The sequence below is a fragment of the Linepithema humile genome, chromosome 5, assembly GCF_040581485.1.
Source record: "Linepithema humile isolate Giens D197 chromosome 5, Lhum_UNIL_v1.0, whole genome shotgun sequence".
Classification (NCBI taxonomy): Eukaryota; Metazoa; Arthropoda; class Insecta; order Hymenoptera; family Formicidae; genus Linepithema; species Linepithema humile.
The window spans coordinates 29,489,636-29,513,466 of NC_090132.1; the positions used below are offsets into that span (position 1 = coordinate 29,489,636).

At 35.6% G+C, this 23,831-nt stretch overlaps 3 protein-coding genes across 8 annotated transcripts in view; 1 reads left to right on the forward strand and 2 right to left on the reverse strand.

Annotated features, from left to right (window-relative positions):
* LOC105678120 (uncharacterized) overlaps nucleotides 1-2,415 on the reverse strand; it is a 143,812-nt gene extending 141,397 nt beyond the window's left edge. For 3 of the 6 annotated variants that reach the window (XM_067356066.1, XM_067356065.1, XM_067356067.1), the window contains exon 1: nucleotides 1,079-1,213. In XM_067356066.1, coding sequence (XP_067212167.1) covers nucleotides 1,079-1,104 — 26 coding nt within the window. In that variant the 5' untranslated portion in view covers nucleotides 1,105-1,213. Of the gene's footprint in view, nucleotides 1-1,078; nucleotides 1,226-2,395 lie in introns of those variants that run through there. The other 3 variants (XM_067356064.1, XM_067356068.1, XM_067356063.1) reach the window with 3 other exon arrangements.
* Nucleotides 2,416-3,759: 1,344 nt separating this feature from the next.
* Nucleotides 3,760-4,478, forward strand: LOC105676048 (protein LLP homolog). The gene is made up of 2 exons (XM_012373633.2): nucleotides 3,760-4,007; nucleotides 4,110-4,478. Exons 1-2 carry the CDS (start codon nucleotides 3,848-3,850, stop codon nucleotides 4,367-4,369), a joined length of 420 nt encoding a protein of 139 aa, XP_012229056.1. The 5' UTR covers nucleotides 3,760-3,847; the 3' UTR covers nucleotides 4,370-4,478.
* Nucleotides 4,479-4,564: 86 nt separating this feature from the next.
* Nucleotides 4,565-23,831, reverse strand: part of slow (slowdown) — a 48,514-nt gene continuing 29,247 nt past the window's right edge. Inside the window, exons 2-10 of the mRNA XM_067356072.1 lie at nucleotides 21,677-22,681; nucleotides 8,213-8,272; nucleotides 7,927-8,012; nucleotides 7,553-7,648; nucleotides 6,397-6,522; nucleotides 6,234-6,320; nucleotides 5,891-5,964; nucleotides 5,708-5,815; nucleotides 4,565-5,218 (exon numbers count right to left, since the gene is read on the reverse strand). Of these exons, the coding sequence (XP_067212173.1) occupies nucleotides 5,051-5,218; nucleotides 5,708-5,815; nucleotides 5,891-5,964; nucleotides 6,234-6,320; nucleotides 6,397-6,522; nucleotides 7,553-7,648; nucleotides 7,927-8,012; nucleotides 8,213-8,272; nucleotides 21,677-22,137 (1,266 nt within the window). The 5' untranslated portion in view covers nucleotides 22,138-22,681 and the 3' untranslated portion in view covers nucleotides 4,565-5,050. The remainder of the gene's footprint in view (nucleotides 5,219-5,707; nucleotides 5,816-5,890; nucleotides 5,965-6,233; nucleotides 6,321-6,396; nucleotides 6,523-7,552; nucleotides 7,649-7,926; nucleotides 8,013-8,212; nucleotides 8,273-21,676; nucleotides 22,682-23,831) is intronic.

Sequence of the window (23,831 nt, forward strand, 5' to 3'; positions counted from 1 at the left end):
GAATTCTGCTGAAAGGAATAATATGCATTATTACATAAACAATAGAAACATATTCTTTATATAAATTTATATAAATTTAACGTTAGTTTGACGAAAATTAACTTTGCATTTAATAATTATATAAGCAGCAACTTTGCATTTTAAAAAATAGCAAAATTGAAATAACAAATATTATTTAATTCAACGCCAATAATAATATGTTGCCTTTTCTTGTATGTTGCTTATTGTCTTCTTACCACACCAGTTTTTAATTAAATCTATATTTTTACACAAAATATAATATTTTATATAGACAACATCGTTGATAAATATGCAAAAGTTACATATATATATATATATATATATATATATATATTTATTTATTTATTTATTTATTTATTTATTTATTTATTTAAAAATTATGACAATCTCCTGTGAACTATTAAAACAGCGATATCATTGATCAATAACTAACAGTCTACTTGATAAAACACAACCTTGAGTTTTCTGGAACAGATATGCCACTCCCATCGTCGACAATTAATTAAAGTGCTCTATAATTTACTGTGACTTTCACGAGTTCGTCATAGCAATACATAGAATCTATAAATGACTGCTTTAGTAATATGTCTAACAGCGATAATCTGCTGTGTATTGATATTCCTCTTTAGCTGGCTATTTTAAGATAACGAGAATGCGTAATTAATTTAAAACAATAAGAATAAAATATTACAATTTTTAAGTACTAAATCTATTTTTATATAACTTCAAATAAACATTAATTAACCATTAAAATGTCCACGTTAAATATTCAAAAATATAAAAAATTTTTTTTCTAAAGCTTCTATTAAATTTTATTTCCTTCTTAATTTGCTTATTAGATGTCACAAATTTAGCAACAAAGAATAACAAATATTATCACTTTCTTCTTTGGTAAACTAATCTTTCGTCATATGGAGATTATTATTTTGATTTAATAAAATGTAACATACTATATGTGCTACTTATTTTATTGGTATCGCTATTTTCACAACGCGGAAATCGATTACAATTATATATATAAATATTTCTCCCAAATTATAATGTAACTTTTTCTTACTTCTCGTTATTTTTGGAGAACGACATCGTTGATATTCATTAAGATAGACGGCTTTCCTGACAGTGCGTGAATTAACTAACGCACTAAAACTCAACACTGTCACTGTCATATATTACTACATGAACACCACTTTACTCTTCAAACATTTATATAGCACTGGCACAAGCCGATAAGGCGTTTCAGCCCGATAGCAGCCTTTTGTATTTCGTTCGCATGCAATTTGTCGTAATTACGCTAAAGCTAATAAATACCAATTTAATTGAATGCTCGAAATCCAAAAAATGGACAAGGCTACAATTTTTACTGAGTAAATTATTTGATACTTGGTCTTTAAAAGTTAAATGATTAACATTTAACTTTTAAATATTTATCTCTTTGATCATAATTCTAGAGTACCGTGTGAATATCACTGTTGAATAAAAAATATTAAATATTCGCGTTCTTATAAGGTGCACACACACACACTTACTTAGTATCGAGCGAATGAATTAAGAGTGAGGATGCGGAATTATGTATGCGTAACGAACTAGGCACTGCACTTTAAGTATGTTACGAAGGAAGTGAAATGTAGAACGTGGTGTTTAAATAGTTGACACCACTTCTACAGCAGCATGAAGAGCGTTGATCAAAAATGTTTTCTTGTACGGTTTACAAACGTAAATTTATCAGACTGCTTGTTAAAAATATTAATATCTGCAAGCGCGTAAACATACATTTCAATTATCATCGACAGATATCTTGCGCTTCCAAGCAAATTATGATAACGATAACGAAACACGTCAAGGTTTTATCCCGAATTAAATTCTAAATTGTAGGAAAAGTAGTATACAAAGAAATAGTATTTCGTATTTACATTTCTCTCTCTCTCTCTCTCTTAATTTTTTAAAAATTCTTCTAAACTAATTATAAAGTTTAAAAGTTATTCCTGCTAATTATAAATTGTTGTAAATCTTCTATATATTAATAAGAACAATTGTTTTAATTTGAGCTACACGTGTATGCATTTTCAACATAAAGATGTATATAACATATACTTACTGTTGAATAATAAAATATAAAATAAATTAAAAATTATTTAAACAATTTTAACCAAAATGTAACTTTTAATTATTTTTAAAGTAAATTTTAGTTTGCATCTCAATTTTCTTCCAATTATTTTTATAAAATTAGATAAGACAAATATAAGTATCTTTCTGAGAATTGTACCAAGAGATGTCATTTATAATAAAACAATGTTCTATTAAAATATAAAATTTAAATGCGTTTTTATAAGTCTATTAAATAAAATGTTGTTTATATTTTATAAATAATAATTACCTCATTTTCACAAGCGAGATTTAAGTTCAAGGATCTTCCTGCCAGATGGAACTAGCGATCAGGTTATCGCAGCAGTTTGCGCTTTACTGGAATTGACGATACAATATCAGCAGAAAAAAATAAGTTTTGCAATTAAAAAATAAAATATAGAAAAAGAATAATTAATTTCTACATTGTCTATATGTACACTTTTGAGAAAAAATAATTTTTTTATTTAAAGATGTTTTATGTTTCCTACAAACATAATTTATGGATTTTTCAAAGAACTTGAAATTAATTTTTCAGTAGCAAAAATTAAATCCTTTTAATATTTCATATTATATTACATATTTGATGTTATATATTTGAATCTCCAAAATAAAATTTTCTTAGGGCCACTTTTTTCAATGTCGATTAATGTTAACCGACGATTTCAATTTGTTAATAAATTTGCTAACATGAATAAAATATGGTCATAAAAAAAAAAAGATTTAAAATTTTTGTCACCTTTAATGAAGATATTTTATTCTTCATGTTAGCAATTCTGTATGTTTTCCAGCAAAGGACACAAGTTGACATAAATCGACACAAGTATCACTCTGTCTTTGTTCGATATTCAATGAGCAACAGAGAAAATAATACTTTTGTGTCGCTTGTGTCTCTTGGTGGAAAACTACCTCTATTAACAAATTGAAATCGTCGGTTAACGTCAACCAACGTTGGAAAAAATGACCTTTAAAGTTATACAAATAAGATGTTATTATTGATTTGCACCACTAAAGATAATTAAAAACAATTTTTGATCTTAACTTATATTTCAGATTTTTGTAATAAAACTAAATTTACATTATACAACAAAATTGCTTACCGAATATTATAGTTAGTTAGATATGGTGTGGCTTCGAGGGGTCGCCCCTCTTACGGCCATATGAGTCGGTACGCGCTTGCGCGATAAAAAAAGCGGTATTTTAGAGCGGTAAGACGTAATATGATAATGTAATCTTTTGTTTTGAAATAACCTAATTTATATGGTTTATATGGTTCACTGATCACTATTATAATTTGTATGGTATTGATTATTATATGTAATGTGTAAGTGTGTTAGTGTATTCGTGTGTGTATGACCGCAGTGTGTGAGCTAAAGTCTGTAAGTTTGCTAAGCCCAAATGGCTGTGCGATTCAGCCATCCTACGCGCGTACGGAATATTATAGAACGCTCCAGCGTGTACAGCCTGAGATTACAGACTTTACTGAGATAGGAAACTTTGTCTTTAATACTGTTTCAACAGCGCCAACGTTAGTTCAAGCTGTATTTTCTATTGGTTGCTCGTCCGCTCTGACAGGATACGAGAATACGTATCATTATAATATTATATTATTGACTTATTGTGTTGGTCAGACTGATGAGACTGGGTGAGACGTGAGACTATAACCTCTTATTTTAACGAAAGACACGCACGAAGCACGTGTAAAATGGCTAAATCGTTACGCAGTAAATGGAGAAGAAAATGCAGAGCGGTCAAGAGAGAACGTTATGCGGCAAAGGAATTACAAAGACTAAAAAAGACTCTGGGTATCGATGACAGTGTATCCAAAGACGTGGAAATGTCAGATATCACTGAAATTGCCACAGGTAAGATTTTATATATTTGCATTGTGACATATTAAAAATACCATAGAATGTAAGATAATTTAAAATAAATTTTTATATTGTTTTACATTTATTTCTTGATAGTTGTTGACGCAAAGAAAGTAAAAGAAGATGTTAAGGCTAAGCAGGCTGTAAACACAAATGAAGAACAGATGGAAGTAGAAGGTGCTAGAGTGTATAGTAGAAAAACATTGCGTGATCAGTATGGTAATTATCCCGTGTGGATGAGCCAAAAAAAGATTAAGCACAAGAAAGGCAGAGCAAAATCACAAAAAGCCAAAAGTGGAAAAACAAATAAAAGACTCACACGACGACAAAAGAAAACAATGAAACGGAAAGAATAAAATCTTGCTTCATAAATTTCAAAATTAATTATTCCATTACTTATCCATTTTGTAAGTATTATGAAGATTACTGGTTATCTTTTTATAAATAAAATTTGATAAAAAGAAATAGTGACCATGTTACATTTACTTTAATGCATTGTTTGGCATTTTCATTTCTTTAAATTAGTATAACAGGATGCACAATACAAAATGCAGAATCTACCTCGTTTTATTATAAAGTTGAATACAAATAATTATATATATTTAAATTATACTACTATTCTCTTAGACTATATAAGGTATAATAAATGCTAAATGGCAGTGTTAATTCACGACAAAAATAATTCTGCGTGAATCTTATGGCAAAAACTACATCAGCATCGTGGAGTTAAAATAATGCAATTCTATGGTTTGAAAATAGATATGCTTTGCTTCTCCAAATGTATAGTATTTTTTTCTATATGCACATACCTCTGATTCTAAAGTACCAATAATCATCTCCACGATAATCCGATAAAACAAAAAATTTGTAGTAAAAATAATATTATTACTATCTTCTGCTAAGTAAAAGAACAGTAGTAGTAACACTACCACTCACTACTAGTACTGAGTAAAATAGTAGCCAATATTGCCACTATCCATTATCGAGTAGTACTGATAATATGAGTCTTCTCGCTTGCGCATGATACGCCAGCAATGCTAAAAGGTCAGCGATCCACTATTTATTGATAACGCTGATCTACAACGTATTCTCAGACGATTTTCTAATTCCGCGATGCGATTCATGAGATGTTGTATCTTCCTCATCTCCGCCTCATAGTGTTTCATCTTGCTTCTCATATCATAAACTTCCCGTTGCATTAATTGCTGGAACACAAATCGCAATTCTGTAATTCATAAACTATGTAAATATATTTTACGAATACTCGCTTCGATCTGATATTCGATTTGATACAGCATAGTTCATAGAAGTAAAAGAAATAAGTTAAAACTGTATCGTTAAATTTTGTTCATTTTTTATGATATAAGAATTAAGAAATAAGAAATCCTTTATTTCTACTAGATAAACCATTAACAGATTAATCAGTGGTAAAAATTCTAATACCAAAATGTCAAGATTATACTTTTTTTTTATATTTATCAAAAACTGTTCAAAGTATACCCATCGTTACTCACAATTAGAATAATAAAAAAATTTCAGAAATTGCGAAGATAAGAAAATATATACATTTTTGCGCATTTATATATGCACTAAACAAGGCTGCAATTAAAATACGCGAAATTTCTGACATACACTATATGTCTGAACTTTAATATATAATATTTTAACATTAAGATTTAATGTTTGTTAAATACCACGTTCTCGACAGTTCTTTTCATCTCGTTGACGCTCTCGACCGCTAATGTGACTTTGGTGTGCATCTCGAAAGCTTCCGTCTCTCTCTTCTTGTTTTTAGCTACTTGCTGAAAAATTGTTGAAATAATGTGTTTTCTCATCAACTACATATATGTACATACTTTGCGTTTCCTTTGCCTTACTTTTTCTAGTTTAATCAGTCTCTTTAAGATGACTTCGTAGTCTTGATCATCGTCGCTCACTTCGTTTTCTGTATCTGTAATTGAATAATATTATGTCCATTATTTATTTACTAATTTTTTTTCTTTTAATGTTTGGTTGTAATTTGTATGCTGTATTTATCATGTTTTAAAGTAAAATAGTTGAAACATAGACGTACGTTCTCGCTTGCAATTTCAAAATCCGAAATGTGATTTATAGAATTGAATATTTTCTTAAAAAATGAGTAGAATCTGTGTATTTTTTTTTTTTTTTTTTTTAATAAACATATTAAGTTTTAAGATTGAATTATAGCATTGTGCACACCATGAGAAGTCGTTGGATCCTTTGTCGTCGATACGTCGTGAAAATCACTCTCCAAATCACGGGCTTCAAAAGCGTTCTCGTCAGTGTCTGTGCAAAAACAAACCTACTCTTAGAGCTATTCTCCGAAAAATTCTATTTTAAGTATTCAATTTCGCAAACTCACCATTCCTCCTACAGGATTGACCATCCTGCTGAAGTTGAAACCCGGTTCTACAGTGACATCGATAGCTGCCAGGTAGGTTTGTGCAAAGTTGCCCGCATGGCTTTTCTATCGCGCACTCGTCCACGTCTGCGGAATAAAATAATAAATATCTTTCACCAAGTATCGAACATTATTCCTTTTTACATCAAAAAATTTCATGAAAAGATTATGGAATAAAAAAGCTAGAGAATAATTACAGAATTATTTAACAGCACAGATAAAGGTGAGAAGTTTTAGTATAATAATTTAGTAGATTCATATTAATTAAATTTTATTACACTGCCCAACTTTTAAAATATTAAATATTAAAAATTGTTACACTTTTTGTGTGCTTGTTATACAAACTTTCCATTCTTTTGAATTTTTCTCACACATTTTTTTTCGTTTTTTCCTATGAAGAATCATAGTTCGGCTAAATTATTAAATATGACATTACAATTAGATACAATCGGCTGAAACAAGATAGGTATAAACGTCGCCTCGTTAAAGTGCGAAGAACATTCGATCGATTCTTCAGTTACGAGTGCCTTCTCGTGCCTGGTATCGTCAGACATAATTAAATCGACGCGCAGCGATACACTTCTCGATAGCATTACGCGAGCGCCGAGCTAACTGCAGCAATCCGTATTGCGGTGTCCTGCATGTCCTGCATCGGTCGGTTGCAACCAGACCGCGCGCTATCGATAGATTTACGAGCAATTCCATCACGTTACACGGTTCTAATCATTGCTCTTCATGTAAATTATGCGAGCGCAATTATTGTGATAACTTCGAGAAAAAATCCAACATTTACTTTAAGTATCAAGGTGAATGCTTCGATTTATCTTTGTTCTTATTTAACGAATTCTCCTTTAACAAGCATACTTTATTATACTTTACTTATCGCTTAAATAAATTAAATTTTTTAACTAATAAAAGTTCATAAATGTCAGAGTGTTTTGTTAAAATAATGCTATTGATTATAGTTGAATGCGAATCATTCAGATACGATAATATATAAAGACATTTCGCGAGTAAAATGCATAAATTGTATAATTATCTTGCACCGAATAGTAATAACAAACGCTATGCAGCTTGGATGTTCATAATCCTAATTTGTGAGTGAAATTGCAATTACCTGTCTGGCACTGTGAGCCAGTGTATCCCTTGAGACACGTGCATTTGCCAGGCGATGTGCAAATTCCACCATTCAAACATGGTGCTGGACACGTGGCTGGAGAACAATTATGAGATTAGTGGACTCGTGAATTATGAATAATTCTCAACTGTTTAAAGCAAAAGAAAATGTGTAGATAAAATGCCGAGTGTCATTGAGATGCAATATTTTGTATTGTTCATTAATAATTTAAAATCGTATATTTGTGGTCAACTTTTACGTAAATTATATTTATATTTGTTGCAAAATATACAAAATAATGTGCAAATCTTTGTACTCTTTTCGATAATGAATGTATATCGAATAATTGGAGACTTGTTATCGAATCTACTTACGTCTGTTACAACCAAAACTCAGGTGAGTAACTTGCGACCATCCCGGACAGCAAAAGAAATTGGAGCTCAACTCAGTGTACACTAATCTGAAATATTTAATATATTTATATTCTATAATCGCTTATACGAAATTTATAAAATATGATTGTTGCACGCTACGCGGGGAAAATTATTTTTATTTATAAATCTAGAATAATATCCTTACATAATTTAGCATAACACAAAATAAATTTATTAATCTATTTGTTTAGATAAAAGTCCACGCACTTGCAAAATTACAATATACCTAATTTGTCCTCGATGATGATGAGAAGTTGCGGGAGCTTGCCTAGTGCATACTCGTCTCCTAAAATGCAAAATATTAATTTTTAATTCAAAAGAAAGAAAAGAAAGATAAAAGCATCTTTTGCTCATTAATTTTTTGACAAACTTTTGGGGCCAAGTGACCTTAAGTTGTAATTATTATATATAAACTCAGCTTTGTAATTGTTTCATTACATAAATTTGGAATAATTATTCCAAATTATGTTAATGATTTCCATAGATAGTTTAAATTCTTTAAAAAAATTTTTATATTCTATGACAGTTTTGTTAAATTATTATGCTGTAAATTTCTTTCTTTAAGAAAAATGTCAGATATCTATAATTCTAATATATATGCTTTCTATTTATATAAAATCGGTTATATTATGCAGAACCTTTGAATAAAATAAAAACTGAATAATATATTACGTATGCATAATATTTTAAATCATAATCGTAGTATTTGAAAGTAAACCGTATGCATAAATGACATCATTGTAGAGATGTTATCGGTAAGAATCCTTCATGAATTCTTGAGTAATCCTTTCTTCGGATCGCGCATCTCGATTTTAGCTTTGCATTTCTTTATCGCAGCTTAGGGACATTAAATCGGCGAATCGATTATTTCGATAGTCATCGTAAACGGTGTCCCGTGTTACATCCCTCCGTTCCAAAGCCGAACTGATCGCTAAAGCGCAATCATTTGAATCGTAAATATCGCAGAAGACCGGTTAAATCGTAAAATACGAAGGCTGATCAAATATGCAGTCGAAATAAGTGTTTGCGTTGACGACGATATTGCAGCTTATTGCACGAGCCGGCTTCGGAATTAAGTTTACATGACAGAAGTCGAAATTTTGCATTTTTGATTAAGAATAACCGGAGCAACTTGGGAAGTGAAATAAATAATTTCATTCTACAACCCGAAGGCACGATTAAATTGCGAAAATGTCGCCAAATTATTTAGCGGAAGTATTATGGAATGCGACGGCGTGCAAGGCTCTCAACGATTCATGATTCATAATGGAAATGTATGGCGATCGCATATATAATTGGGCGCTGCGATAAATGTTTGTCCGACAGAACCACTTCGTCATCGTCAGGCCATAGAAAATTGCATTTCGCCGTGTCGCTGTCGTGTTTGCTGAAATGCAACACGACATTTACTGTCGCAACAACGAATACCAAGGACGCGGTGGTCTCTGTCCACATTCGTTTCTTGCTCCGGCGGTAGCAAGAGGCGCGAGGAACGCGATCTATCGCCGGGTCTACTATGAGTGACTGCACAAAGGACTCATATGCGCAAATTCGCCGTCATTAAATATTACCTGGCATTCTGCACAGTTCTCGACCCGTTTTCTCATCGCGCATTCTCAACGCTGAATACACTATCGATTTGCAGCCTTTGTTAGCATCGCATTTATACAACATATTCTTTCAATAAAATTTAGAATCTCACGATCTCATTTCCTAAACGTAAAATAAATATACGCACTGTTAACAATTCGCGTGTACATTTGTTAAAAAATTTTTTTAACATATTAAATATTTTATAAAGCTTATTTTTAGAATGAAACAAATTATCATGCATATAAAGATTAATCTGTAAATCAACTGCGGATACAAAGTTGAAAAGTTAAATTATACAAAGTGTAGGAATTGTTTTTTAGTATTTAATCTTTAACGCGTTTGTTGAATTTAGTAATTTATAAACAAGTTAAAAATAAACATGAAAAAATAAATATAAACAGAAGTCTGAGAAAATTTTACGGTTCCCGGATACCAGAGACGGAAACTTCGAGCTCTTCAAACATTCGCCATTAATAGCAGGTGTTCCGGTGAAGCTGAAGGCTACACAGAACACGTTGAGAATCAGTAAGAGCGTGCCGTGAGGATAAACCGTTGGTTTATCCATGAGAGAGAAAGGACCAGAGGGATTAGCGCAGCGGGTGATCACGTATCGCAAATGTTCTGATCATCTCAGCAACTCTTATAGTGCCATCACTTTCACTATCGCATAAGCTCGTTCAGCAAACTTGCATTGTGAACAGATATGTTCTTGACATAATTTCTGAGACGTTTATTATTTCGTAAACATTTCTTTCTTTAGTAATTTATTATTTCTTTACTAAGAAAAAAATGAACAAGTGAATAAACTCATTACATTCTTATTACAAGAATAATAATAAACGAACAAGGTTTATAACATTGTTATTTTTTTTTTTAAATTGTACACGTATGAATGTTCGCATGTTGAAATAATCCACGTGCCGAGAAGATCTTTTCAATGTTGCAACATTGCGATAAAATCAGAGCGCGCCGCATGGAAGCCAGGAAACCATCGCTTATTATTAGTTATCATATAATCTACTACGTCCACTTGCCTCTTTCTATGATAACTAGGCTACTTTAATCTTATTCATAATGATTTCCTCGAGCTTTCTCCAGCGAATGGACGCGTAAACCGCCGTGTTCTTTATTCGCAAAAAAAGTCTCGTGAAATGCGTTGTGCGACGAGGGTTCAGATACGGATCGGAAGAGATTCGCGTGGGAATACTGGTTCGGCTGTTGCTCTGGGTTCATTCCGCGCGTCGGCGTCAGTAGGCGCCGATAAGACTCTTTCTCTCTCTCTTTCTCTCTCTCTTTCTCTCTCTCTCTTTCTCCCTCGTGACATTGAACAAACATTTTGACAAACATAAAAACGAAATTGTCGCGAGAAGCAAGAGCGTATCTCGGCAGCGATAAGCATCGTCGGAAATTGACGGCGCGTGGATGATTTATGACGGGCTCCGGGAAATTCTAGTTTTCCACGTGAAACTTTTCGTCTCGCCAGTCGCGGTATTCATGCGCCAACCAGATACTGGACCAGTTTTATGAAGCGTGGGTTAAAGGTCAGTATGCCGAAGTGATTGGTGACTACACGGTCCAAGTGATTGCAATGTCTCTATCGATTTAATGTTATCTTAATGAATACTGGCGTTGCTATGAACAGCTGAGTTCATTATGTACAAAATAACTTGGGAACTCTTCGCAGCAGTAACGAAAATATGAATAAAAAAATCAGCAAACAAAATTATTTCTGAGATAAAAGAGACAGAGGTCGAAATGCTCCATAAATATACAGAAATATCTATGACATATTGTTTAGCGTCGCATATACAATTCAGCGGAGTCAAAGTCATCTGGAATATTTTAAAATAGCACGAATAATTGACGAAGACAGGCGAAAAAAAGGTCGAATGCATAAAATGCGTAATAAAATCAGTGATGTCCCGTGAAGAACGACCAAAGGCTCCGTCGCGTGATGCGGTTTACTGGGTTCTGGTCGAAGGGCGATAAATCCTGGATGAATTATCGCATCGAACGCTCGCATGTCTATGGCTCTCTTAAGCGCTTCTGAAATCTTAGCGGCGATCTCGGAATGGTTCCCATTCCTAGCAACGCTACGTAGCCCTTAACGCGAGGTCGTGTGTTATCGTGGTCGTTTGTTACATTCCTGCGTCCATCTGTTGCTCGCGTAGATTTTCGCCGACGATGACGACGACGGTTTCCTTTGCCGTACCTGCAAGCCTAACGAACCGCGTGCTTTCCATGCAACATTGTTGCGGTCACATTTTATGTTTATGCGTCACCGAGAGCGAGTTGCAGAAACGTTTCCTCGTCGACAGTCTCGACAACTTGTATCAACCCTGTAAACTTTATTAAACCCATAATTTGTCAGATTTATCAGATCCAACAAGATTGTATGATATTTTTCAATAGAATCCGGTATTTTTTATTGCTTACGGTTCTAGAATTTTTAATTATGTACATAAATCAGCTGCGAATATTTCAATAATTATATTTTCATACGCAGGACGTATCTCTATTATCTAATAAATAATAATAATGTTTTTTTAATTACAAGCAAAAATGTGCACGCTGTTGATGTATGTAGTTTCTCGCCGAAAGCTATTCTGCATAATAAATTCTAACAGGCTAAAAATATAGATTTCCACAGAAATACATCGTCTTACATGTCTGGTACAGTGTAATAAACACCAGCTTTTTACTGCTCGATTTCGTAAACGTTAGATCGCCGTTTTCTTTTTAGTCACGTACCATGCATCGCGGTGTCATCCAGAAGTGCTTTTCGTAGTGCTTTTCCAACTTTGTGCGGCCTATCGTAAACCAAGCGTCTAACGAGATCAAAGTGTGATGATTCCCTTCCCGAATTAGCTAACGGTTGTAAAAATCGAATTAAAATCGCAGTTGGTTTCTGTTATGCAGGGAACAACGCTGTTTCATTATCGTTAACATTGCTTGCATTCATCAGATGCATGGAGCAAACTATAAATTGCTACCGTTATATTTAGCGTTTTTACTTATCGTTGTCGTTTATTAATAATACAAAAATTATTTGTTTAAACACTTTAAAAGTAAACGCAACAAACGAAATTATTTATGTTCGGTGTTGAAAGATTTTATACATAGTTTTTTTGATTAAATTGAAGAATCAAAGTTCAACGATAGAAAGCAAAGCTTTGTCTTGATTTATGATCAATAATGAAATTTTTGCTCATTACGCGAACAATAAAGCGATAAATTAGTAATTACAAGTGACTCGAGATTTCACAGTGGATCGAGACATCGATTCGATCGGGCTAATGAAAGGGCAGACAAGGCTATCGATTGTAATCGTCGGCAGTATAACGATCATTTGTTTTACGAGCGATCCGCATGCAAAACACGTGGAATCTCAACTGGCGCTTTCGCGATGCGGAACAAAGAAACTGAAGAGCTGAAGTGCCACTCGTGTGCCCGGCCGACAATTTGTTTTTAAGGTTTTCCGACGACTACCTTGGCTATCGGTCGCTGTTCTACAAGTGGAACTGAATTGATCAGGCGCAGTCCTGGACACTCGTGACATCCCATTTTTTTCACGTCATTCCAATGCGCCACTTGCTCCGATTGATAAAGAATCCGCGCGTAAATTTTGTAGCTAAAGTGAAATTATTAAAAGAGATGTATGTCTATATTATATTATAACAATTTCAAAGTTTCTATTTACATAAAAGAAACTGAGTTTTACGCTCCTGCTTGCATAATGATAATGTTCTAAGAATTTTTATTATTTATACGTGTGAGACATATCTTTGGCATGTATTTGAAACTGTAAATAGCTAGTGATTTATGATAGTAAGGAAGTTTAATAAGCACACGAGTGCAATATGTATAAGTTCTCCACGATCGACCAGTGAGAGGTTGCGCGAGAGCTACTCGAAAATTACAACGTATCTTATTTCAGGATTTGAAGCCCGAACGCCGTAACGCACCTACATATTGCGCGTTTCAATTACGAATACGCGATAACACCTCTTGGCAATAACTTCGTCTTCGCGCAGCTGCATCCATACGGCTTATCACAAAAGTAACGAGTTATTTTTAGGACGGTCAGATGGGTTCCATGCACTCCTGAAATATATTCCCCGATACAGTATCTTTCCACAATGTGTGTATAAAAATGAGAACCTTCTGCATTATGCGCATAAAGAGTTGCTTCCGCAAATATTTTGCGAACTGTTATTTTCACATCGCAGCGCTTTTCAAAACAAAATAACAGCATTTTTCAATGTAAGATAATATTTTGTGGACTACTAACATAACATTGAACGCGTGTAGCGAATTCGATAAATAAAACTCCATCACGTTTACACGCGAAAAAAAATTGTTTTAAACTTTCATTTTTTACTCAATATTTTCCACGAGTACGATGAAGTGTACTTGAAATATGTGGCATAAAACATAATTTTTTAAATATATACTTCTAAATAATAGTTCAAATATATTTTTCTCACGCGCGAGCGCTGAAAAAAGAAAGCCCTCTGTCGATGCGGCGAAGCTTTTAGAACGTTGACACTTCCATATCATTAGCGACTTCGCGTATGGCCATACTCTGCCGTATTCACGAAGTGTGAACGACCGCCGTCTAAACAATCCGGCATCGCAAATCGCACGATGTATGTATACGTTAACGAGAGTTTGTCGGTCGTCGATCCTCGGGATCTCGTCGAGGCGGCTCACAGTGATTCATGCCCGCTAATTCCAGACCTACGCTTTGAAGAATTGCTTATACAAATCTTTTTTTAGGATCGTCTCTTTCTCCATCATTCACTGTATTATAATCAGCGCACTAATAGTTCGACAGGGTTCGCGTAATTTACTCTCTTCGTGTAAATACGTATACTATTGTAATTCTGCAGCCTGTGAAAGTTTTACAAGTTACTTGTTTTATATGAAGATACGTATGAAGAAACTTAAACTTCGGAATTTTACGCAATTAAAGAAATTATAAGAAAAACACGAATAATAAAACAAATGATAAAAACATTTAGATTTTAATCTAATAATCTTAACTTATCTCCCCCCCCCCCCTCTCTTTGCCATTCTTTTGAAAAAATTCTGATGATGCGTCTTGGATTTATTTTATCTCGAAGCCTTCGGTGTTTCCATAAACAAAGAAATTGCTGGTCTGAGCCGTTCGAGAATGTGCAATCCATATTTGCGAAAGCAGCGAATCACCGCTTGTTCATTTAGAGATTGCATCTTGTGCATCATAAGCCGTTCCTTCAGCGAAATGCGCGACGGTGCAACGGGAGCCGCGGGCAGGCAGCACAAAACTTCCAAATTACAAAATTGCTTGATGACAGGTTGCCGCTCAGGTGAAGTAATTATGCGCCTACGCGGTGCCAATAAGACGCGCAGCATCTCTCATTACTATCTCGTGTACTTCGTTTTCTACGCGTCTGCCGCCCAATACAGCGCACGACGTCTCCTACCACTTAGCTTTCTAAAAACACTACTAGAATACAAAATATTTCACGTGGATTTTTAAAATACTATTATGATTAAATTCGATTTTTTTACACCATTATCCCGGCTTGCTCGCGTAATTTTGCTTGCTCGCAGTGAAAGTCGATATATTGAATAATCGAAAATTCCTAAACATACCGTAACTGCTACACCGTAAAGTTATTAGAAGTAATAACTTTAAATGCCTGCAATTTAGAGAATTTTCCTAAACGCCTATTTACTTCGTGTTCCAGTTATCAATAATAGCAAGGTGCTATGAGAGAGAGAATTTTCAAGAGAAATAACAAGAAAATGGCACGATTAATAAATAAATTCGATTGAATAACGGCGCTGTCAAAATGACACGCTGGTCTCAGCAAGAGGGAAGCATTTAATTTCATGTTTATGTATGGTTTAAAATTTTAACTTGGGATTTTTTACAGCATCCCCAACCATTGTTTCTGGTGAATCAGGAACCAGTTCTCATTCGACCGTTCGTTCCCGGAACAAATACCGGCAATTCGTCCGTAGAAAAAAGACAGTCTGGACTCTCTCTCTTTCTCTCTCTCTCTCTCTCTCTCTCTCTCTTGCGTTTCTATATGCGGAATCGCCCAACTTGCTCGTTTTCTTTGGTGGTTGCAGTTTACGTTTCCAGATGCCATTTGCCCCCCATCGTACATTCATCCATAAACTCCATAGCTGTCTATTAATTTCTGTTGTAGCGTGATTTCACACGTCAAGCCAGGTTGAGTAACGCGGCGTTGCAAAGCGTGAACTTTCAAGCAGAGTCAATTGAACAACGCATTTTGCAACATGAGATATTATCGTGATTGACAATACTCGTAAACTAAGAGATCTTTAATTGTACTTCTGATGCTTAAAGATTTTATCGCGTCGTTTCTACTTAATCAAGCGAAATGAATGTGTACGATGTGATGCTCGAAAATTTTAGGTGGTCAAGCAGCTCGGATCGGATTTCGCGATTGAACGTCAGAGAATTCGGATCTTTCAAGCTAAAAATATATTCGAACTATCACTCAAACAACTAACCGCAAGAGACTTGCATCGGTCCATGTAAATGCGCATGCATCGGCGCACGTGTACCTGCGTCTCGCGTCTTATCCGCCCATTCTCTTCTCTCGCTTTTGACCTCTTCACCCATCGCGTCCGCAGATAAAGTTACGTACGTAGCAGATAAAAGTTCACGCTAATGGATTTACATGAAGCCGCTATCATCGAACGTGGCAGAATCGAGCATCTACTTCAATTGTATATCCCACAGTTTCTTTTTGCAGCGATCTAAAGCAGCTCATTATACTTTATCTCATTTTTATTTAATAAACATAAGTAAAATTATATAATGCATGCAAATCTGTCATCAAAAATAATCTATAGAAAATTGTGTCTTTGATACAAAAAAATGATTTCATAACTTGATTTTTAATCATGCTGTGATAATAAATATAAAAAACGCGAGTAATAATAATAAATAATGCACAAATGCACGCGTACACAAACTAAAATTAATATAATATTTTCTCATCTTTTTCTCTTGCAACAATTTCTTCATTTTCCTTAAGTGCGCTTCATGTCTATAAAAAAGTTATGAGTCTTCTTTCTGTCATCAGCATCGTTTTTTTTTTCTTGCTTCTCGGTGTCCTTCACGCGTTGACAGCGCTCCTTCTGGTTCGTTACTTTGCGATCAGTATTGCTCGCTCGCAATTGTCAAGGAGACCGATGGATCATCTCGATAGTGCTACAATTCAATGTCGAGTGCCTGTGCGTCTACCGAAATTGTATGTCTTCCCTCGATCCAACGAGCGATCGATGCTCACGGCCTTCATGCAAGCTATAGGAATTATAAGGTCATGGGTCGAAGCACACACGTATACATGATGCTATGCATGGAGCTCAGAGTTTCAAAACTTTTGGAAAGCTCTCGACAATATCGGGAATATCGATTTTCGTTAACTTTTCGGTAATTAATGGGTCCTAACATGCAATAATAAATTTAATATTGGCCCTTTGACTTGAAATCAATCAAAGCTTGGGTAGATGAAGGAAATATCGATAGTTCAAGAAGCCATCTATTAGATCTCAGATCTAAATAAATTATTCGCGTATAGTTTCTTTTGTCATAATTATCAATCGCTTATAAAATTATTGAGTGATAAAATTTGAAATAGTATATTTCTTAATTCGACTTTTAATCACAAATACTTATAAATAATATCTGTGTATTCTTTTATTATTTAAAAAATATGGGTCTCGATAAATTAGAAACGTAGAGTGTAATTAATTCAGAAGACGCATTGTACAAGATTTTTTCAGGGTTGAACGGCCGACGCTGATATGTTTATCTCGGGATACCGGTTGGCAAAAATGAAGAAATCGAAAGTAAGACCTGAGTGAGAATAGTGCTCTATTTGCGGCCAAGGAATTTTAGCACATTTTGTTTCTTTCTTTTTTTATGCGCAACTCCAATCGAGAAGCATTCTGTCAACGCCACGAAATACAAAGAGGAGATTTAGATGAAATTGAGCCTAAGAGAAAATGTAAGTAAGTTTTATTGAAATATCAGAGAATATCATAGTTTTCAAGTAAAAATCTGTAACGACTTGACATTAATTATATCAGTCTGATTCGTGAGGCACGTTTATTTGAAATTGAAAAATTGATTTCTAACATTACGAAAGTATTTCCTATAATTGAAAATACCAACAAGAATATATTGAATCAATAACATAAAATAATTTTCTTTCTGACAGTCGTAAGCTTAACAGGAAAGTGAAGTAAATGTTAAATTCTTGAGGAACAAGTTATGTTCCTAAATTATGTCGTAAGTAGAGAATAAGTAGATGAGCTAAAACTTTCATTATCCATCATATTACACATAGTATATATATACCACCTATTAGTCTATAATGTCATTTGATTTCACTGAAGGTTATAACGTGCTGCACCAGAGGTCATTCATAACTTTTAATTAAATGTCAAATCGATGAAAAAAACATAAATCTCATATGTCGTTATTATTTGCTAGATATTTTAATCACAAATAAATTATTATCGTAATTAAAAATACAAATTCAAAAGAAAGTACACTGCAAAGATTTGACAGACAGTAAAAAGTTAATGATGCTAATTAGCTGCATAATTTATACGTCTTTCGGATATTTTCTTATAATCATCTCTATTTCTTGCAAGCTGAAAACATCGTCGACAAAAATTCTAATGTTACGACAAAATCTTCTTCGCGTATTCGTTTAATGAGCTCTTCAACTTGGGTTGACAAAAAAAGAAATGAGAATATTTTATACATGCTACATCATCTGAGATATTCATGAGTACATTAGTTATCCGAGGGTTTCTTTGAAAATATTTCGTTAAAATATGAGTTGTAATATATATATGTTTGTTTCACGAATCCGCCTACCAAGTTCTTTGACTGGAAAGAACATTGTGCTGGATGTGTTTCTCTGACAAAAATATTGCAAAGAAAGAAAAAGAAATAAGAAGATTCTTTACGTACTGAATGATGCATGGTAGATTTATGTTCTTAAAACATCTTAATTTCTTGAACGATAACATTCAATGCTATTAACATTTGTGTAATAAATTATAAATAGCAATATTTTAATACAGAACAAAAACTTTAATTTAAAAAAATACATTTATTGTTTAAATAAAGAATTATAGATTAAATTCAATAAATCAAACATGCTTCAAAATGTTAAAATATTAAAAAAATGTTTTGCATTTTGCAATTATTATAATCAGAGACGTGAAAAGTTGTTAGTATATCAGAAATGATTTTTATATTATAAACAAGTGGATAAGGATTTAAGTGTTACATCTGTTGTACATATTTGGTTTAGTTGAGCCGTGATGGTTCACATATGGCATCACGAAGTGACAGCGAACGTTTCCGATGGGGATGATGGAATGCGCGTTTATAGTTCTCGAGAACGCATTATATCGACGAATGACACCTGTCTCTTTACGGCCTCGTCGCTCATCGATCAGCTATCGATGTTCAGCTCCACGGCGATAAGCAATAGCAATGCTGGGCAGCGAAATGTGCCTAAGAGTGACACTGCAGGATGGTTATCTAGAGTACTCGGAACAATTTGAATATTCATTATTCGCGTTTCTTTCACTCGATGCTCATCGATCACCCGATGTCGCAAACGAAGCAACATAAATAATCGAGACAAAACGTAGCCGGCGGTAAGGAATGCCGTGGTCCATATCTCTTTGCTCGCTCAAACAATGAGTATGCGCAACAATAGCGGTTAATTACGAAGAGAAACGTTGCGTTGCTCAATAGTTGTGTGTGTGTTCCATAAATGCGTTAAACAGTATAAATCGCTGCATTGTGCGGTTGAAAATAAATTTACGGTTTTCGGCAAGACACTCCAAATTTCTAATCCCTTCGTTGGCCCGGAAAAGAATTTTCACAGCTCGCGTGCCGCCAATATCGAAATTGCGGGGTGACAAATCGCGTATTGATATCGTGTCGTTGTCCACGATTTTAAATCGACAAATCGCGTTTTAAGTGTTATGATCATCGCGTCAATGGGTTTAAATCGATGACATGATCCGGCACATCGCATCAGCCGTATCGTTGAGAAATCCTCCGCGCGCGAGGTGCACGCGAGTTCGACCGAGTGTGCATGATGATACGGGAAGAAGGAGTGAGAGAGAACGAGAGAGGTGCACGCATACTGGTATCGCCGGACAGGTTTACAAGATTTTTTAGCCTGAGGCACGCATCTGGGTAACTCGATCGTGCGACTCGCAAGGTAGGCGAACACTAAATTATTGCACACATTCAGGCTAAATAGTAACTAAAGGTTCCATGCACAACTCTTATGAATATAAACCAATTCAATGCGGATGAAACGTATATTTCATATTTAGAAATATGGGAACTACAATTTCGTTTAGGGTTCAATGGAAAAGATTTAGCCTGAGAATATAAATACAATATCTTCTGTCGCTGTAGAGTTAATTATTCTTAATATATTAATCTGTTATTGTAATTTAAAACCTAGAATTAAATTTAAATGGGTTTAATCTTCATTGTGCCGAGAAAATAGCGTTTGAAACCGCATCGCGCAATATTTATTATGTTTGCTCTCGTTCGTCAGAGTGTGTGTAATTGTGACAATAAACAGTTCGTGACAAAAGACGAAGGGAAGCAAAGTACGGATGACGAAATCAGTGTGCAGTAATATTGACCGATACAAACTCCGGTTTGCTCTTTCCAAAGATGTTTATATTGCCACGAGCGCTTTTGCTCTGTGCTCGCCATGAATGCCCGCAAGGCTTTTTGACGGCCAATCATCGAATCATGCTGGGGAGTGGAATGATCTCGTGGCTGTCAAGAGGTGATAAAAGTCGCGCGGTACGGTGATTTCCTCTTAATAGTCCCTTCGGGAGACTGAACGTAAGCCGAGAATGCGAGGTGAGAATGAGAACGTCGGATGCTGCTGTACTAAGAAAATGCTGCATCCACCTTTTGCTCATGACTTTGCTTAATATCGCGACTGCTTATAAAATGTAATAAAACAGCATGACTGTGCGCATCAATTGAGAAAAATTTTCCATAAAATTTCGCACGTATGCTTCTTTTTCTTGCCATTTCTCTGCGCAGCATTAATTAGCATATTTTTGAACAATATTATAAGCAATATAGTTAATTAGCTTTTGTCGCGTTATAGCCGCTGGTAAAATTGATAATATTATAACACAATAAATTATCGTGTACAATGCCGATTGCTTTTTCAACTTAAGAAATTAATACAAACCACTTTTACATATGTATAAATAATGGTTTTTGAAACTATTTCAAACTCGTTCTTTCAATTTATTATACTTTCCGCCGCAATTGCCTAGAATGTGAAATTTTCATAATCATAAATCTCCGTTCATAAATTTTTTTAAAGCTACTTACTGCGCAGGGAGTTTCGCAAAACTCAAATTGTATGATCAGACCAAGCAGGCTAATTGGCACCTTGAAGTTTCAAGCCGGGATAACAGAGAGAGCGCGATTTATACGGATACTTTTAATCCGCGTGTGCGCGCACACAGGTGCGTCCCGAGCTTTGCATGCGCGTAAAGGAATCCGCGATCGCGCACAATCCCAATAATTGTACGCGACAGAAGAACGCGTTACGTGCAAGATAATTAATCGGTCGATTAATTAAACGGCTCGCGGCTCGCCTTTGAACGGCGGTGCTCTCGCGCCGGCCTTATTCCGTCGGCTATCGCACTCGATCGTACATCATCGCGCGAACGCGGCGCGTCGCTCATTGCTCGTAAATATAGTAATTCAGCGACACGTTAGCGGCCGCCCGTATATTTAGGCGTCGCGGTTCATTCACTTTTATTCACATGCCTCCCGTGATGCGACTGCTTTTTCTCCCGTAATCGCGCCCGGTTGCACTTCCTGTCCCAAAAATTATTCGAAATGTTTACTTCAAAAGACGAGTGAAGTTATCCCCTTCAATTGTGGATTTATTCGTTCGATGAAAAAAATTATAACTTATTGAACTCACTTGACAATTTTTTCCATCCTAGATTCTAAATGCGAAACTCATCTGTCACTCACCCCGAATGATGTCTGGTGTACGTGGGGGTGGTTGTCGGGACCAGCTGATAATTTTGCGTGACGGCGTCTCTCGGCTGATGCCGATGATTGCTGTGGTAAGCGGCGTACGCTATTGCCCTGGTATTACCGTATTCCGCCATCGCCACAGCACCGCCGAATTTATGCTCCAGCGTTCGTTGCCCCACGTGATGCCGCGGCGGTGAGCTCGCCTGTTGCGGCAGCCCCGTCGCGGATACTTGCGGCCGCACCACCGTCCATGAACTCCTCGCGGTGGTCATCTCGCGGACAATGCGTTCATCATCCGGATGATGACTGTGCCTGGCGTGAAGCAGTCTGTCGCGATACCAGACCGGCCAAACGATTCCGCGGCTGTGCGAGGACAGCCGATCCTCCGGCGAGGACAGAGCGGACCTCGCTGTGATCGTGGCGAGCAAGCAGGCCAGCAGTAATTTCGAAGCCATCGTCGGGCCTTTCAGAAGCCTTGTCTTGTACTTGTGACAATCGCGCGGTGTCCTGGTGATGACTTTACGAGCCGTCACATCCTCCCCTGCCGCGACGGATGTGCCAAATTCGCGCAACAAGCTCGACGGACATCCGGTGCCGAGATCCTTCACGGGCAGCTGAGAGCACTACTGAGAGCACTACCGAACGAGACACACGAAGCGGGGGGCCCACGTGCTTCAGTTGCTGGTACCAACCCCACCATGAGTCTCTTTTCCTCTGTCTCGTTCCTTCTCCCTCTATTTTGCCGGACTTCCCTCTTCTGCCTGTTGCCGCATTTACTCACCGCATTCGCTTGTGGCCCGGTCTGTCCGGGCTCTCCTTTTCTCCCTTTCTCCTTTCCATTCTCGTGCTGCAACGTCTGTTCTCCTGATACCCCACCAGGTCCTTCGGTAACCACCTACGTATCCTTCCGCAGCGGTCTCGCCGCTGCACATGGAAAGCCGCGTTCCTCTTGCTATCTTTATAGCGATAACGCTATTCGGGACAAAGCTCTTGCGCCAGCTGCAAAGGTATCTCGGCTTAAAAACGGATATGGGTCGTATATGATTCACACAGGGCTTGCAAATTCCGCTGTAACCGGAACAAAGTTCCAGATGAATAAAGAGGGTGGAATAAAAGCATGAATGCAAATATTACAGTTGCAAACATCATCCTTTTCGCGTATAATTGAAATTAGAATTTCACGGTACGCGAGAATCTTGCAGTTAAAATTTTATATCAAAGAAAAATATAAAAAATCTGAAAAAATTAGCTGAGAATGAATATATAACTATTGATATTGCAATTTATAGTATAATAAGTTGCAAAGAAAAAGATTTTTTGCATAAGTATTATTTTATAAAATATAACAGCAAACAGGTATAATAAAAACATTATAAAGCGCAAAATAAAAAAGCCTTAATAAACTGAATAAAATGTTTATTAACGTACGAAATGCTTGGTAATAACACGAGCATGAAAACACTTTGGGCTATTATTAAATATTTAATAATATGGCTAAAGCAGCAGCGTACCTGTGGTTTACTGGTAATTAAGTGCATTGCGACGATAATTGCTGTCATAATCGGAAACCGCAACGCCGCCGATATAATGATTAGTTCTATGCATAATTTGTTGCTAACTTGTATGCTACAGCTTCATTATTATAAAAAAAAAAATTAATCGCGGATCGCAAAGCGAGACGAAAGAAACAAAAATTTGTAAAATAATCTTACCGACAAAAAATACGTATCTTTACATAATAAAAATTAATATAGACGAAAGAAGACACATTTTAATATTTAAAAAAAAATTTATAATTGTTATAATCATTCACTAAATTATTAATTTCCGCAAAATTCCGAGCTTAGAGATCTCTAATTTAATATTATATACCTAAATAATACAACAAAACTATCGGTAAATAATAATTTCTTTATTTTCCAATAACAGACACGATCACGTTGAAATACTCGCTTCTTCTAAATCGAAAAACAGCTACGCGGAGGAAATTGCTCGAGACCCACGACGGTCGACTTTGCAATGCCGGAGCTGGAAGTTACGCGCGCTGGAACTCCCTGCGCAATTCCTGAATCACTTGGGCCGCGACGTTACTTGAGATCAAGGTCAGTGGTGCAGTGGCTGCAAACCGCAGCCACTGCAAAGTCTCCGT